The sequence below is a fragment of the Fukomys damarensis genome, unplaced genomic scaffold, assembly GCF_012274545.1.
Source record: "Fukomys damarensis isolate Sample0158 unplaced genomic scaffold, DMR_v1.0_HiC HiC_scaffold_33, whole genome shotgun sequence".
Classification (NCBI taxonomy): domain Eukaryota; kingdom Metazoa; phylum Chordata; class Mammalia; order Rodentia; family Bathyergidae; genus Fukomys; species Fukomys damarensis.
The window spans coordinates 28118489-28130689 of NW_022900945.1; the positions used below are offsets into that span (position 1 = coordinate 28118489).

Below are 12201 nucleotides of genomic sequence, written 5' to 3' on the forward strand. Positions count from 1 at the left end.
GCGCCAGACCAAAGGCCCCCTTCGCCCGCTGCTGGAAGCACCTCCAGGAGCCGCCCAGGCTCGCCTGCCCGGAAACCGAGGCCTTCCGCCAACACCTGCTTGCTCCTCCACACCTGTCGGTGTGACCTCTCTCTGCTGCCCCGTGGGAAGTCAAGGTCTTGGCCAAACTCGAACTCGCTCCATCTAAACTCTTAATTGCAATGCTGGAGAAACTGGCGAATGTATCTCGGCAGAGCCTTCAGGCATTTCAGGTCCTACTCAGAAATTCGCATCAGCTCCCCTTTACGAACATCTTACTCAAGGTTCACCTAGCCAAAATCCAGATTGTGTTGCTAAGTATTTTCGTTTGTTGAATCACGGCACCACTCTGAAGCAGGATTCCTTTGTAAGGAGAGACGTATCCTTTAGACCCTGTTCTACCAAGGCCTGTTTTCCCCTCTTTCTCTTCTCCTGATCTGGAAGTCACTTGATGGAGTAGACAACAGCTGTCACCCGCCTCTGCTCGTGAAACTACTATGTACCACGCATCTTGCGAAAGTTATCGCATTTACTTACCCAAAACAACTTCTAAGTAGACTTCGTATCTCTCCGTTTTAGAGGTGGGAATTCTGAAACCCGGAGAACCTAAGTACCACGGACAAGGTCCACCACCTACAAAGGTTCCCCTTGCCATTGCTGTCTGGTGCACACCCAGGACAGGTTTGCCAGATGTAAACTAAGGTGTCAGAAGACGTCACAGAAGCAGGTGTGGCAACCTAGTTGAAAAAAGGATCCCAAATATCTCACCATAATTGAACCACCCTGAAATAGAAATAACAGCAGCTTGAAAAGGAAACGTACCCAGCTGTTCTTAATTTTGCAAGGATTTCCCATTGACTGCGAAGTAGAGCTTGAGGGAAGGGGGAAAAGGCGAACGGAGGGAAGTGAAATAATTTATAAATGACTTCTAACTGGCCCTGGAGGCAGTAAGGATAAGTGGGGCATACTTCCCACGCAGAGGTGTCACAATTGACCCAGTAATAATGGGACAAGCAGTTTAGGCTGTTTTTCCAGTAGTTGGACAGTGGCCGTGTGTCATCCACGAGACCTCGCCCACTTTCCCTCAGGACCAGTGTGTGTCAGAAATGGTGGCCGGATTTGAAGTGCAGATCATAGTCCCCAATCTGTAGCGCGTTCCTGCAGCAATCCACCCAGGTGGAGGTGGAAAATGATTTCAGACAATCTCCTTAAAGGCCATTCCTTGTGAAATGTTCAAGGGTTGTAATCAATTTTGCCTCGAAAAGTATGAATTTTGTTTAATGGGAGTTATTTAAAGAATGGAGTTACAGTTTGGAATGATTATCGATATCTGAAGATGAATAGTGGCAATGATCCCATAACAATGAAAATGTACACTTATGTGGCTTTAAAAGGAACGCTACATTTTCTACGTTTTTTTCGATCACCTGTTAAACTACCAAAATACTGGAAATTCTTTCTGACATTACCACTGAAAGTTTTTAAGTATTGTTGGTCCTATTGGAATACATCAGGGCTCCTAATTTAACTCACTGTTTAAGAATGAGAAACACTAAAAATATTATTAACAGCTTTATTGCGATATAATTGTTATGCCACAGATTCCACATAAACACACAGCCATTAAACTCATTACTACGTAGCTGGCTGAGTTGGCATGTATCTGAAATATCAGTTCTTCAGTAGGCTAAGGCAGAAGGATCCTAAGTTTGAGCCCAACCTGGGTGATTTAGCAAGACCCTGTCTTTAAAATAAATAAGGGCTAGGAATGTAGCTTGGTGATAGAGCATTCGTCTAGCCTGCATGAAGCCCTGAGTTCAACCTCCAGTAACACACACACACACACACACACACACGCATAAAATCCATCACTAGAACTAGAAGAATGTATCTCTCACCCTCAAAAGTTTCCTCATGTAACCTCTCCCTCCAGCTCCTCCTTGCTATTCCACCTCACCAGATAACCACTGATGACGCTTTATGTCACTAGACATTCGTTTATGTATGTTAGAATTTTATATAAATAGGGCCAGGGATTTAGCTCAGTGGTTCTGCCACTGGCCTCGCAAGTGCAAAGATCCAAGTTTGATCCCTGGTATTAAAAAAAAAAAAATAAGAATTTTATATAAATAGAATCATACATTGTATATTCTGTTTTATCTAGTCTCTTACAGCAAATGCACCTTGAAATTCACTCATATTGGAGCACATGTCATTAGTGCATTCCTTAGTATTAGTTCATTGTATTCCATAGGAATATATAATAGTATGTTTATCCATTTGCAGGCTATTGAACATTTTGATTGTTTATGCTTTTTGGCTGTTATAAATACAAATGCACCCTGACTTGCAACGAGGTTCTGGTCCACTCAATTCATGGTGAGTTAAAAAAGTATTTAATACACCCAACTTAATGAACATCATAGCTTAGTAACGTAGCAAACTGTAGAGCATTTATCAGTTGTTTGCCCTGGTGATGGTGTGGCTGACTGGGAGCTGTGACTCACTGCTACTGCTCAGACCTCCAGAGAGTATCACAGTGAATCCTGCTTGGTGGGGAAAAGATCAAAATTCAAGACTGAATTGTACAGAACATGTATCACTTTCATACCATCGTGAAGTTGAAGTATCATAAATCTCTGAATGTCAGGGACCGTCTGTAAAATTGCTGTGAACACTCATGAACAAGGTATTGTATGACAGATGATTTCATTTCTCTCAGATAAATACCTACAAGTGGAAAGGCTGGATCATGTCAAAGATGTATGTTTAACTTATTAAGAAACTGACAACCTTTCTCCAAAATGATTGTAGCACCAGTGTGGATACAGGGATGATTCTCATGCCAGGTGGCACAGGGATGGTTGTGAGTTTTTACCATGCTGCTCAGTGTACAATTCAAAACCCATGAATTGCTTATTTCTGAAGTTTCCACTTAAAAATTTCAGATCATGTTTCACCAGTGATAACAGAAACTGTGAAAAGTGAAACCATGAACAAGGGGGACTGCTGTATACCAATCTCATGCCACCTTTCCACAGAGGAGGCATCTGGAAGGCTTGTCAAAGGCATCACCTGATCCCCTCAGGCCCAGTTACCAAGCATGGCCCATCAGAGTTCTTTATGCTGAATGAATATTCAAGCTGAATATTTTGATTGTAGCAAACAGAAAACGAAGTCAAAATGACTTAGATGAAAATAGACTTAATTGGTTCATGCAGCAGAATAGTTAGAGGATGTATCTTCTGGCATAAGGAAATTCAGGGATGCAGTGAAAGGCATAATGAGTTGATTTATCTCCACACATCCCTTATAGCTTCTCACTGCCTCAGTCCTAGGGCACCACCACCCCCAGAATGTCCAGGCTTACATCCCAACCACTCAGCAAAACAACAAAAGAGCAAGCATAGCAGCAAAGCAAACAATTTCCCAACAGTTCCAGCAAAAGCCCCAGAATTGGCTCTCTTTGGCTTGGTTTATGTCACCTACTATATCAATTAGCTTTCTAATATGGTGACAAAATGAACTATGACCTGAGAAAGTTAATGAAAAAGGTGGAGAGAATCCCAGCTTCTGGGAATGCTGAAGCAGAAGGATCACAAGTTTGAGCCAGATGACCATCTCAAAATAAAGACCTGAGCGCGCTGCTCAGTGCTTCCTCAGTTCAATACCAGGAGAAAGGAAGGCAGGCAAGAAGGAATAAAAAAGAAAAAGAAAGAAAGGGAAGGAGAAAGAAGAAGGAGAAATAGAAGGAAAAGGAAGGAGGTCAGGAAGGCAGGCAGGAAGGAAAAGATTGGCTTATTTTGGCTCACAGTTTCAGAAATTTCAGTCCATTGTCCTGTCACTTTGGGCCTCTGTCAGGGCAGAATGTCATGGTAGGAATCATGGTAGAACAAAGCTATTTACATCATGGTGGCCAAGAAAGAAAAGAGAAAACAAGGGGTCAGGATTCCCATATCCCTTTGAAGAGCATGCCCCTAACCTAGCATAAGCTTCAGGCCTCCTCCCAAATTTGGAGCTACTATCAGTCTCTCCCTCTCTTTGAGCCAATCAGGTACCAAATTCTTGTCAAATTCTGCTTAACCACACTGCCAGCCTTCCACTCCCAACAGCTTTAAACTGTAGCTCTTATCTGCCACAGTATGGCATCCTGTCCCCAGCCTCCCTCTCCCAAATTCATCTCCAAAACAAGCCTTCAGCCAAGTAGCTTCTCAAAAAATTAAAATTAGTATTACCGTATGTTCCAGCAACTATTCTTATAGGTGTACACCCAAACAATTGAAAGCAGGATCTCAAGGAGATATTTGTACATTTTTGTTTATGGCTGCATTATTCATAATAGCCGAAAGGAGACATGGCCTGTGTCTATTAACATGTAAGTGGTATACAAGTGGTATATACATGCAGTGGCAGGTTCAACCAAAAGACAGGGGTAGGGGAGGAAGAAGAGGGAGGAGGAGGAAGGAGAAGAAGAGAGAGAAGAAAGGAGGGGAGGAAAGGGGAGGGGAGGGAGAAGAGAAAAGGTTAATTCTGACATGTACCATAACCCGGATGAGCCTTGAGGACATTACACTAACCGAAATAACCCAAACACAAAAGTTTAAGGGAGGAGAGATTCCAAAGTTATCATTGACTGTGAACAGAGTTACATCTTTACAAGGTGAAAAGGGTTCTGTGGATAAATGGTGGTAATGTAGCACAGTGCTGAGAATGTATTTAATACCATCTTCCTGTGTACTTTAAAATGGATAAGATGGTAAATTTTATGTATCTTATACCACAATTTTTAAAACCCCCAAATTGATGCCATAATAACTTTTCTAAGTGCACATATTATCATAGTGTCCATCCCGAGTAAAAGTTCAGTGGCTCTCCATTTGGCCATCTGTCTAAGCCAACTTTCAGGATTGCTTAATGATACAAGTCATGTATCAAAATGTTGAACTATGTAGCACTGCCTGACACAGGGTAACCACTTAATAGTTGGGTGTTATCATTGTGATTGTTACAGAGTATTATTTAGCCTCTCCCTCTCTTTCTCTCTCTCTCTAATCTTGTCTTCCCTCACTTCCAATTTAGTGCTTCTATTCTAGAAACAGCTCTGACTAGTCCATGCTGTTTTACACGGATCTGCCTCTCCGAGGTGTTTTCTCTGCTTCTATTTGTGGACATTTATCCTTTAAAATGCAACTCAAATATCACCTTTCTGCAGAAGTCTTCCATGTCTCACAGGCCTCTCTTTTTTGCAAATGTTTTTCTTGTTCTGGATACAGTGCCATATAATGTATAGTATACAGGCTCCTTCCTAGAGTGTGAGCGATTTCGGGCAGAAAATACTATTGTTTGTTCTTGTATTGAAACTGGAATAATGCAGACAGCCAACAAGTGTTCATTCAAGGAAGAATATGCAAGCACTTTCCTAGGTATTTTTGCAAATCTTATCTGACTCAATCCTCAAACATCAGCCAAAAACAGATATTATTGTCCTCATTTTTTTTTTTTTAGATGGAAGAACCCAAGGCTCAGAGAGGTTGATAACTTAAGATTCCATAACATGGAATTCAGAACCAGAATTTGGGGTGTTTTTTTTCACCTCTGAAACCCATGTTTTCCTTGCCATACTATATTCTGTCACTACAATCTATAGTTTTCTCGAACAAAGGACTGTAAAGAAAACAAAAGTGAGAGCTAAATTTTAGAGTAACTCAGATTGGAGAAGGAAAAGGGAGCAAGTGAAACTCAAAAGAGTATAAAGAAAATCACTAAAGAGTACACAGAAAACAAGGGGGTAAGCAAGTAACCACACAAGATAAATAAAGACAGAAAAGGCTATTTATTTCTCATCATAGTCCTTCTCACTGAGAAGTGTCAAGGCCATGGTACAGTAGAAAGAAACTTCCAGGGTGAGAATTCCATCAAGAGTGGCAGAATACTGTTTCGTGGCCTGCCTTGCAAGCGCAAAGACCGGAGTTCAATCCCTGGTACCAAAAGAGCGAGAGAGCAGAGAAGAGGCAGCTGGTTAGAGGATCCAGGGGGTCTCCAGAGGAGCAGCCAGGACCGGGGGAGGTGAGAGTGCGTGCTGCTGAGGGGGTGAGCAGGAGCCGAGAGTGAAAAGCACTTGTTTTAGACATCCAGGAATGGGGGCAGGCCACCCTTCCTGACACCTCCCGTTGTTGCTCTCCTCTTGGTCTCTTGCCTCTTCTATTTAATCATTCATCCTCCGTCTGTCTCTTCTCTTTTGTTTTACTTTTATCTTACCTATCCCTCCTTGAAGCAGTTGGTATTGGCCCACTAACTTTAGCCTGTTGTCATTCAGGAGCAGAGAAACTGCAGACTGTCTAGGTTTGGTGTGAACAAAAAGCCGTGCTTTGGCAGCTGCCCTCACACTTAGGAGTCTAGAGAATGAGTTCAGCAAGACAGGAGAGACATCAGAGAGATCTTTCGGGCCCTAGACTTAAAACCTTTCAGAGACTTTTGCACAGTGCTTTTGTGTGTGCCATGTGCTCCTGTACTTTTTTTTTTTTTTTTGGTACTGAGGATCTAACTCCTTGCGCTTATGAAGCAGGCGGCAGAACCACTGAGCTAAATCCCCGGCCCTACTCCTGTACATGTTTGGAGGGAAGAGGATTCCACTGCTTTTACTGATTCTCAAAAGGAAGAGGGATCAAAAAGTTTCAGGGCCCCACTGCCTTTCATCATTATCACAAACAGTTGTCCAGTTTCAGCTTCTTAGTAATAATTTATGTTCTTGATTTTGATAAGGATGTAGTTTTAAAACTTCTGTTTCTAAGGAGTAGGGTTAACATAAAGAATCTCATCTCAGCAAACTTTTTGAAATACAAAATGACTCACATTCCAGCCTCACATTCCAATCTTCTTTGTTGCTTATCAAGAACCTTAAATAATTTGATTTAAGATGGTATCAGAATACTAATGCAGTTTAATTCCTCTGTGAATGTGTTTACTCTGAAATATGAAGGCTGCAGTTCTCTACTGAAATGCCATTCCTTTAGCACTATTCTGACAAAGGAGAGTGTTGACAAATAATGCAGAAACTTGCTTAGCACTTGTTTGTTAAAATAAATGTTCGATTCATGCCTCAGCACTGAAAAAACTGTTGACCTTTTGGAAAATAGACATTAAGCTCGGTGGTCTTAAAAGCAATAATAGAGTGAACAGAAAACTAATTTTTTAAACTTCTCATTAGATCATAATCTCCAAGAGGGCAGGAACCATTCTATCCAACATTGTGTCCTCCACACTTTCTATATAGTAATGACTCAATAAATAAATTGCTAAAATAATCGTTTGGCAGGCCATTAAAATCCAAATCAGTGTAAAAAGCAAAATGAAATTTAAGTTTAACCAATCAGAAACCACCAACTTTTAACTACTGACTTTCCACTTTAATCAATTCTATATTTTCTATGTCAGGCTTGAGCAAACACTTTACACCTTACCCACCTTGGTGAAGCATAGAACTCCTAGGTTGATGCTGCCCAGTGTGTAGCTTACAGGAAGCATCCTTAGAGACATATCATTTGGTTAATTTTATTTCATTCAGTGGATTCATTAACTATTTGTTGAGTGCTGATTCTGTCTGGATCACTTGTAGGCCCAGCAAATACATGACAAGTGAGATGGTTGAGATCTTTCTCTAGTGGCTTTCAGTCTAATAGAGGTCATGGCAAAGACTAAACTCAAGCAAGTATCATAAGGAAGATTATTTCAGGGAGCCACAGTGAAGACAGTAGATGGATATCACGCTTGACAATTTGCATGTGCTGCTTGAGAGAGACAATGTGGTCTGAGGAAGAGGGGATGTTCAAGTGGAAATGTGAATGATGAGAGGAGGAGGAGGAGGAATCTCTCTCTCTCCTCTGCTTTCCTGGCAGAGGAAGTTGACAGAGCAAATGTATTGAGAGGATGAGCTTCAACAAAGAGAAACAGAAGTAGCTGAAGGCACTAAGTGAGGGGGAGAAGGATGAAGTGGAAGGGGTGGGCTAAGGCCAGATCAAGCAGGGTTCTGAAGGCTGTGAGGAGTTTGGCCTTAAAGGAATAATGTGGTTTGTCTCCCAAACGTTCATGTACTTGAAGCTTGGTCTCTAATGTGGTACTGAAATGGTAGAACCTTTTAGGAGGTGGGGTCTAGGGGAAGGTAGTTAGGTTATTGGGAACGCTGCCCTCAAATTGTTGTTGTAGTTCTCTTGTGAATCTGGTTAGTTCCCACAAGAGTGGGTTGTTATAAAAGAGGCAAGATGGTCCCTCCATGGCCTCTGACTTCCTGCCTCACCATATGATCTCTCCCTCTTGCGTGTGCTCCTGCCATAATACCATCAACCATATTATAATGCAGCCAAGGGGACACTCACTAGAGGCTGAACCAATAAAGCTTCATGATCTTGGTCTTTCAGCCTCCAAAACTGTTAAACAAAGCTCTTTTTTAATGAAATATCCAGCTCAAGTAGTTTGTTATAGTAATAGACAACAAGGATCTGAGGCCCTGAAAAACCTTCTATGCTTGTTTCTGAATTAAAGAAAGATTAAATAAGCCAGGATTAATTAAATATTGAGACAGTTTAAAAATAGAAAGCCTTGAGTGGTGCATCTGATAACTTATCCAAAAAATAAAATTAAGTATATGGGCTCATTGTCTAGCCATTCTGGATTAATAAGCACTATCTTATAATACTTGTTTAACTGAGAGTTTGTGGTTTAGAAGAAGAATGTTGTCAACATAATAGGAAAGCTTTTTTCCACTTTTTTGGTGTGTGTTTAGAATTGGCCATTATACTAGTTTCCATTTCTTTATCCAACTTTGTATTTTAAATTGTTTGGATCATGATCATGGATTTAAAAATCTATTTTGGCTTTACCTAAGTTTTTTTTTTTTTCCTAAAAAAAGTTTCCAAGGAAACTGCTTTATAAAGTGATTTGAAAGATTTTTACTTTTTTAGTTCTCAGCTAGAAGAAAAGATAGTGTGATTTATAGGCCTCATTCCAAATGCCACCCTCCACCCCACAAATCCATTTCAGCTGTGAATTTTGGCGTCTAACTACCTGATTTTTCTGCTATCTTACCAGAAGTGCTATGGCCTCTATATGTCGCCCCAAAATTCATATTGAAACTTAATTTCCAATGTAATAGGATTAAAAAGTGGTGATTAAATCATGAGGGCTCCTCCCTTGTGAGCAGAATTAAGGTCATTATAAAAGAGGCTTCACTCTGCAGTTCACCTCTTCTGCTCTTCTGCCTTCAGGCACGTGAGGGTGAGGCAATAAGGCTCCACCTTAAAGAGGAGAAAGCAGCCTTCATCAGTTACCACACACACTGGTGCTTTGAGCTTGGACTTCCAGCCTTCAGAACTGTAAGAAAGAAATTTTTATTATATTTTTTTCTGTGTTTTTTTTTTTGTTTTGATTTTTCTTTTCTTTGGTACCGGGGATTGAACTCAGGTCCTTGCACTTGTGAAGAAGGCGGCGGGACCACTGAGCGAAATCCCCAGCTCATGTTTTTTTGTATTTTGATATAGCAACATAAACAGACTATGATGAGAGTTATGCAGAGGAGGGAAAAGTATCCAAGAAATTTAGCACCAGGGAGGCCAAGGCTAAGGCAGGAGGATCACATGAACCCAGAAACTTAAGAGCAGCCTGGGAAACATAGGAAGATATTATCTCAAAAATAATTAATAAAAAATGAAAGAAATTCTGCTATTGAATTTGATTATTTTTAGAAAATATAGTATTTTGGGTCTGGGGATTTAGCTCAGCGGTTTCAGCCCCTGCCTCACAAGCATAAGGAACTGAGTTCAATCTCTGGTATCAGAAAGAAAGAAAATACATATTTTGATGCATACATATGACTTATTTCCCTTTTTTTTTTAGAGGCCAAAGTTTCTTTAATAAGCATTTTTTTTTACATTGAGGTAGAACTGACACAACCTGAAATTAGCCATTTTATAGCGAACAATTCAGTGATTTTGGCACAATTTCTTTAGACCCATTAACAAACACAAGAAAGTTATACAACTGCCTTTCAGCAACACAGAAATCCCCACAGTCCTATATAATAGTACTGATACCACACGGTGAATCCGACAGATAGACTCCAGGCTCTTGTGTACAGCTAGCAAAGAATTACAAGTATGCTTCCCCTGGTAACAGAAAATGTAGCTAAATTTATTGAAGAGAATGGGAAAATGTGCTAAGCCAGGCATGACCAGAAAAGTGGTGTTGGGCTGATATGGAAACAAAAAGCTCAGCACATAGATAAACTGGGCATTTGGATTTTAAAAGCTGTGTAACCAAGGCCAAGTGCCTCTCATCAGATTTCTGGATAATATCGACAAGATTGATTAATGGGGTACTGAGTCATTTCAGGGGCTTTCAATATGCATGCAAGTCCAGATTCACACTGATTAAATTATATACATGACATGCAGTCCATGTTTGTGAGCCTTTAAGGATACTGAAGTGGGAAAAAGGTTACTGAAGATCCAGCCATGAGTTCTGACATGCATGAGCTCTGGCCTAGATCTTAGAGATTTCCTTGGTCTTTGTTATTTTATTTCTGCATCTCTTAGAATAGTGGTCCCCTGACTCCACATCTAGGATTCTATTTATTATAATTAAATGTTAACTTCCCCATGGGGTTGACAAGAAATCACAGCCTTTCATCCTATTTCTCAGCTAAGGCTAAAGCTTGCTAAACCGGCAATACTTTCCTCACTTTTACTGACCTCAAATACCACTCTTTTGGTTGTTGTTTTGTCATCCTTATGATCTCAAATACTTCTCTGCTCCATCCCATCCCCCTGACAGCAACTTTTTGCAGGTAAGGAAGGAGGGAATATTGCAGGGTTGGTCATAAGCATTTCCCATATGAATCCATGCACAGTTATGAGTTGTGTTTTCCTGGGTAGCTGTGCTTCTGATTTGAAACAAGTTATAAAAGAAAGTTGATCCATTGTCCCAGAGACATAATTTTTCAGTCTGATTGGGAGAAGGCCCAATCTGGAAAGAATTAATAGGATAGGAAGACATTTGTCCTTCTATAAAATTGAATTCTTTTAAGGTGTCTATCTTCAGGAGACAAGATCCCAGCTGGGAACATCTTTTCTTACGTTCACACCAGGAATCTAGTGAAAGGCTAAAGAGGTAACAGCTCTTCTCATGTACAATCCAATGAGGACAAATGCTGGGAATGACTCCCAGGGAACCCAGCACTACAGCTATCACCAGTATTGCCAAACATCAGATTCCCAAAATCACAGCTATGAGCATCCAAGGAGGAGAGGCAACAGAAGATCCTGAGGAGCCTTTCTCTGGGCCCACAGGCCTTCTGGTAGCACCTTGAGAGTGAAAGTTCAATTTAGTATACCCATCTTCATCCACATGGGAAGGATGTTCCATCATTCTATAGAGCTCTAAATAGACATACCATTTCAGTATGCTTTCCTTTTCTCCCTAAAATGAAGTTCATGGAGATCTCAGTCCATAATAGGCTGGCTCTGAGACAAGCATCACAGAGGAGAAACAACATGGCGTGCACAAGGCAGAAAAACTAACAGGAGTTCATTTCCTCTTAATATCACACTCTTGTATATATTTTTTGATACATATGCTAGGCTGGCCTGGTATTTGCTATACAGCTTAGGCTGAACTCACAATTATCCTGGCTCAGCCTCCCAAATGCCAGGATTATATGCATGTGCCACTGCGCCTGACTCTTAATAATGATTTTGAAATAAAATAGAGAGTACAGGGCCAGGGATTTGGCTCAGTGGTTCTGACACCTGCCTGCAAAGGCAAGGGCCCAAGTTTGATCCCCTGTACAAAAAAAAAAAAAAAAAAAAAAAAAAAAAAAAAAAAAAGCAGTACATGGTAGAAAGTAAGAGAGTAGCCTTGAGCTGGCTTGAGTTTGAGACATCTGGTTGTGCAACCTTAGGCGGATTATTTACCTGACCTTTGTTAGCTTCAGCTATCTCATTTGTAAAATGAGAATACTTAACTCATATGGTTATGTGAGATTTAAATTAATATATCATTATTTCTAAGTATATGTTCTCCAGGTAAAATTGCGCTTGCTTTATGAAATCTAATCCTCAATTATTTATCTTACTTTCCACTTACTCATGCATTTTTGCCATGCATGAGTTAAACTACCATTAGTCACTATCA

At 40.6% G+C, this 12201-nt stretch overlaps 1 protein-coding gene across 1 annotated transcript; it reads right to left on the reverse strand.

Moving 5' to 3' along the window:
- Positions 1 to 10797: 10797 nt before the first annotated feature.
- On the reverse strand, positions 10798 to 11433 carry LOC104873314 (C-type lectin domain family 7 member A-like). Its single transcript, XM_010639920.1, has 2 exons — positions 11342 to 11433; positions 10798 to 11233 (listed from the first exon to the last, which is right to left on the reverse strand). Exons 1-2 carry the CDS (start codon positions 11431 to 11433, stop codon positions 10798 to 10800), a joined length of 528 nt encoding a protein of 175 aa, XP_010638222.1.
- Positions 11434 to 12201: the final 768 nt, after the last annotated feature.

Coding starts and splice junctions, on each gene's coding strand:
- LOC104873314 (XM_010639920.1), bottom strand. CDS start 11,433: ATGGAACATCCTTCCCATGTGGATGAAGATGGGTATACTAAATTGAAC. Junction 11,234..11,341: donor AGGCCTGTGGGCCCAGAGAA/AGGCTCCTCAGG, acceptor GCTGGGTTCCCT/GGGAGTCATTCCCAGCATTT.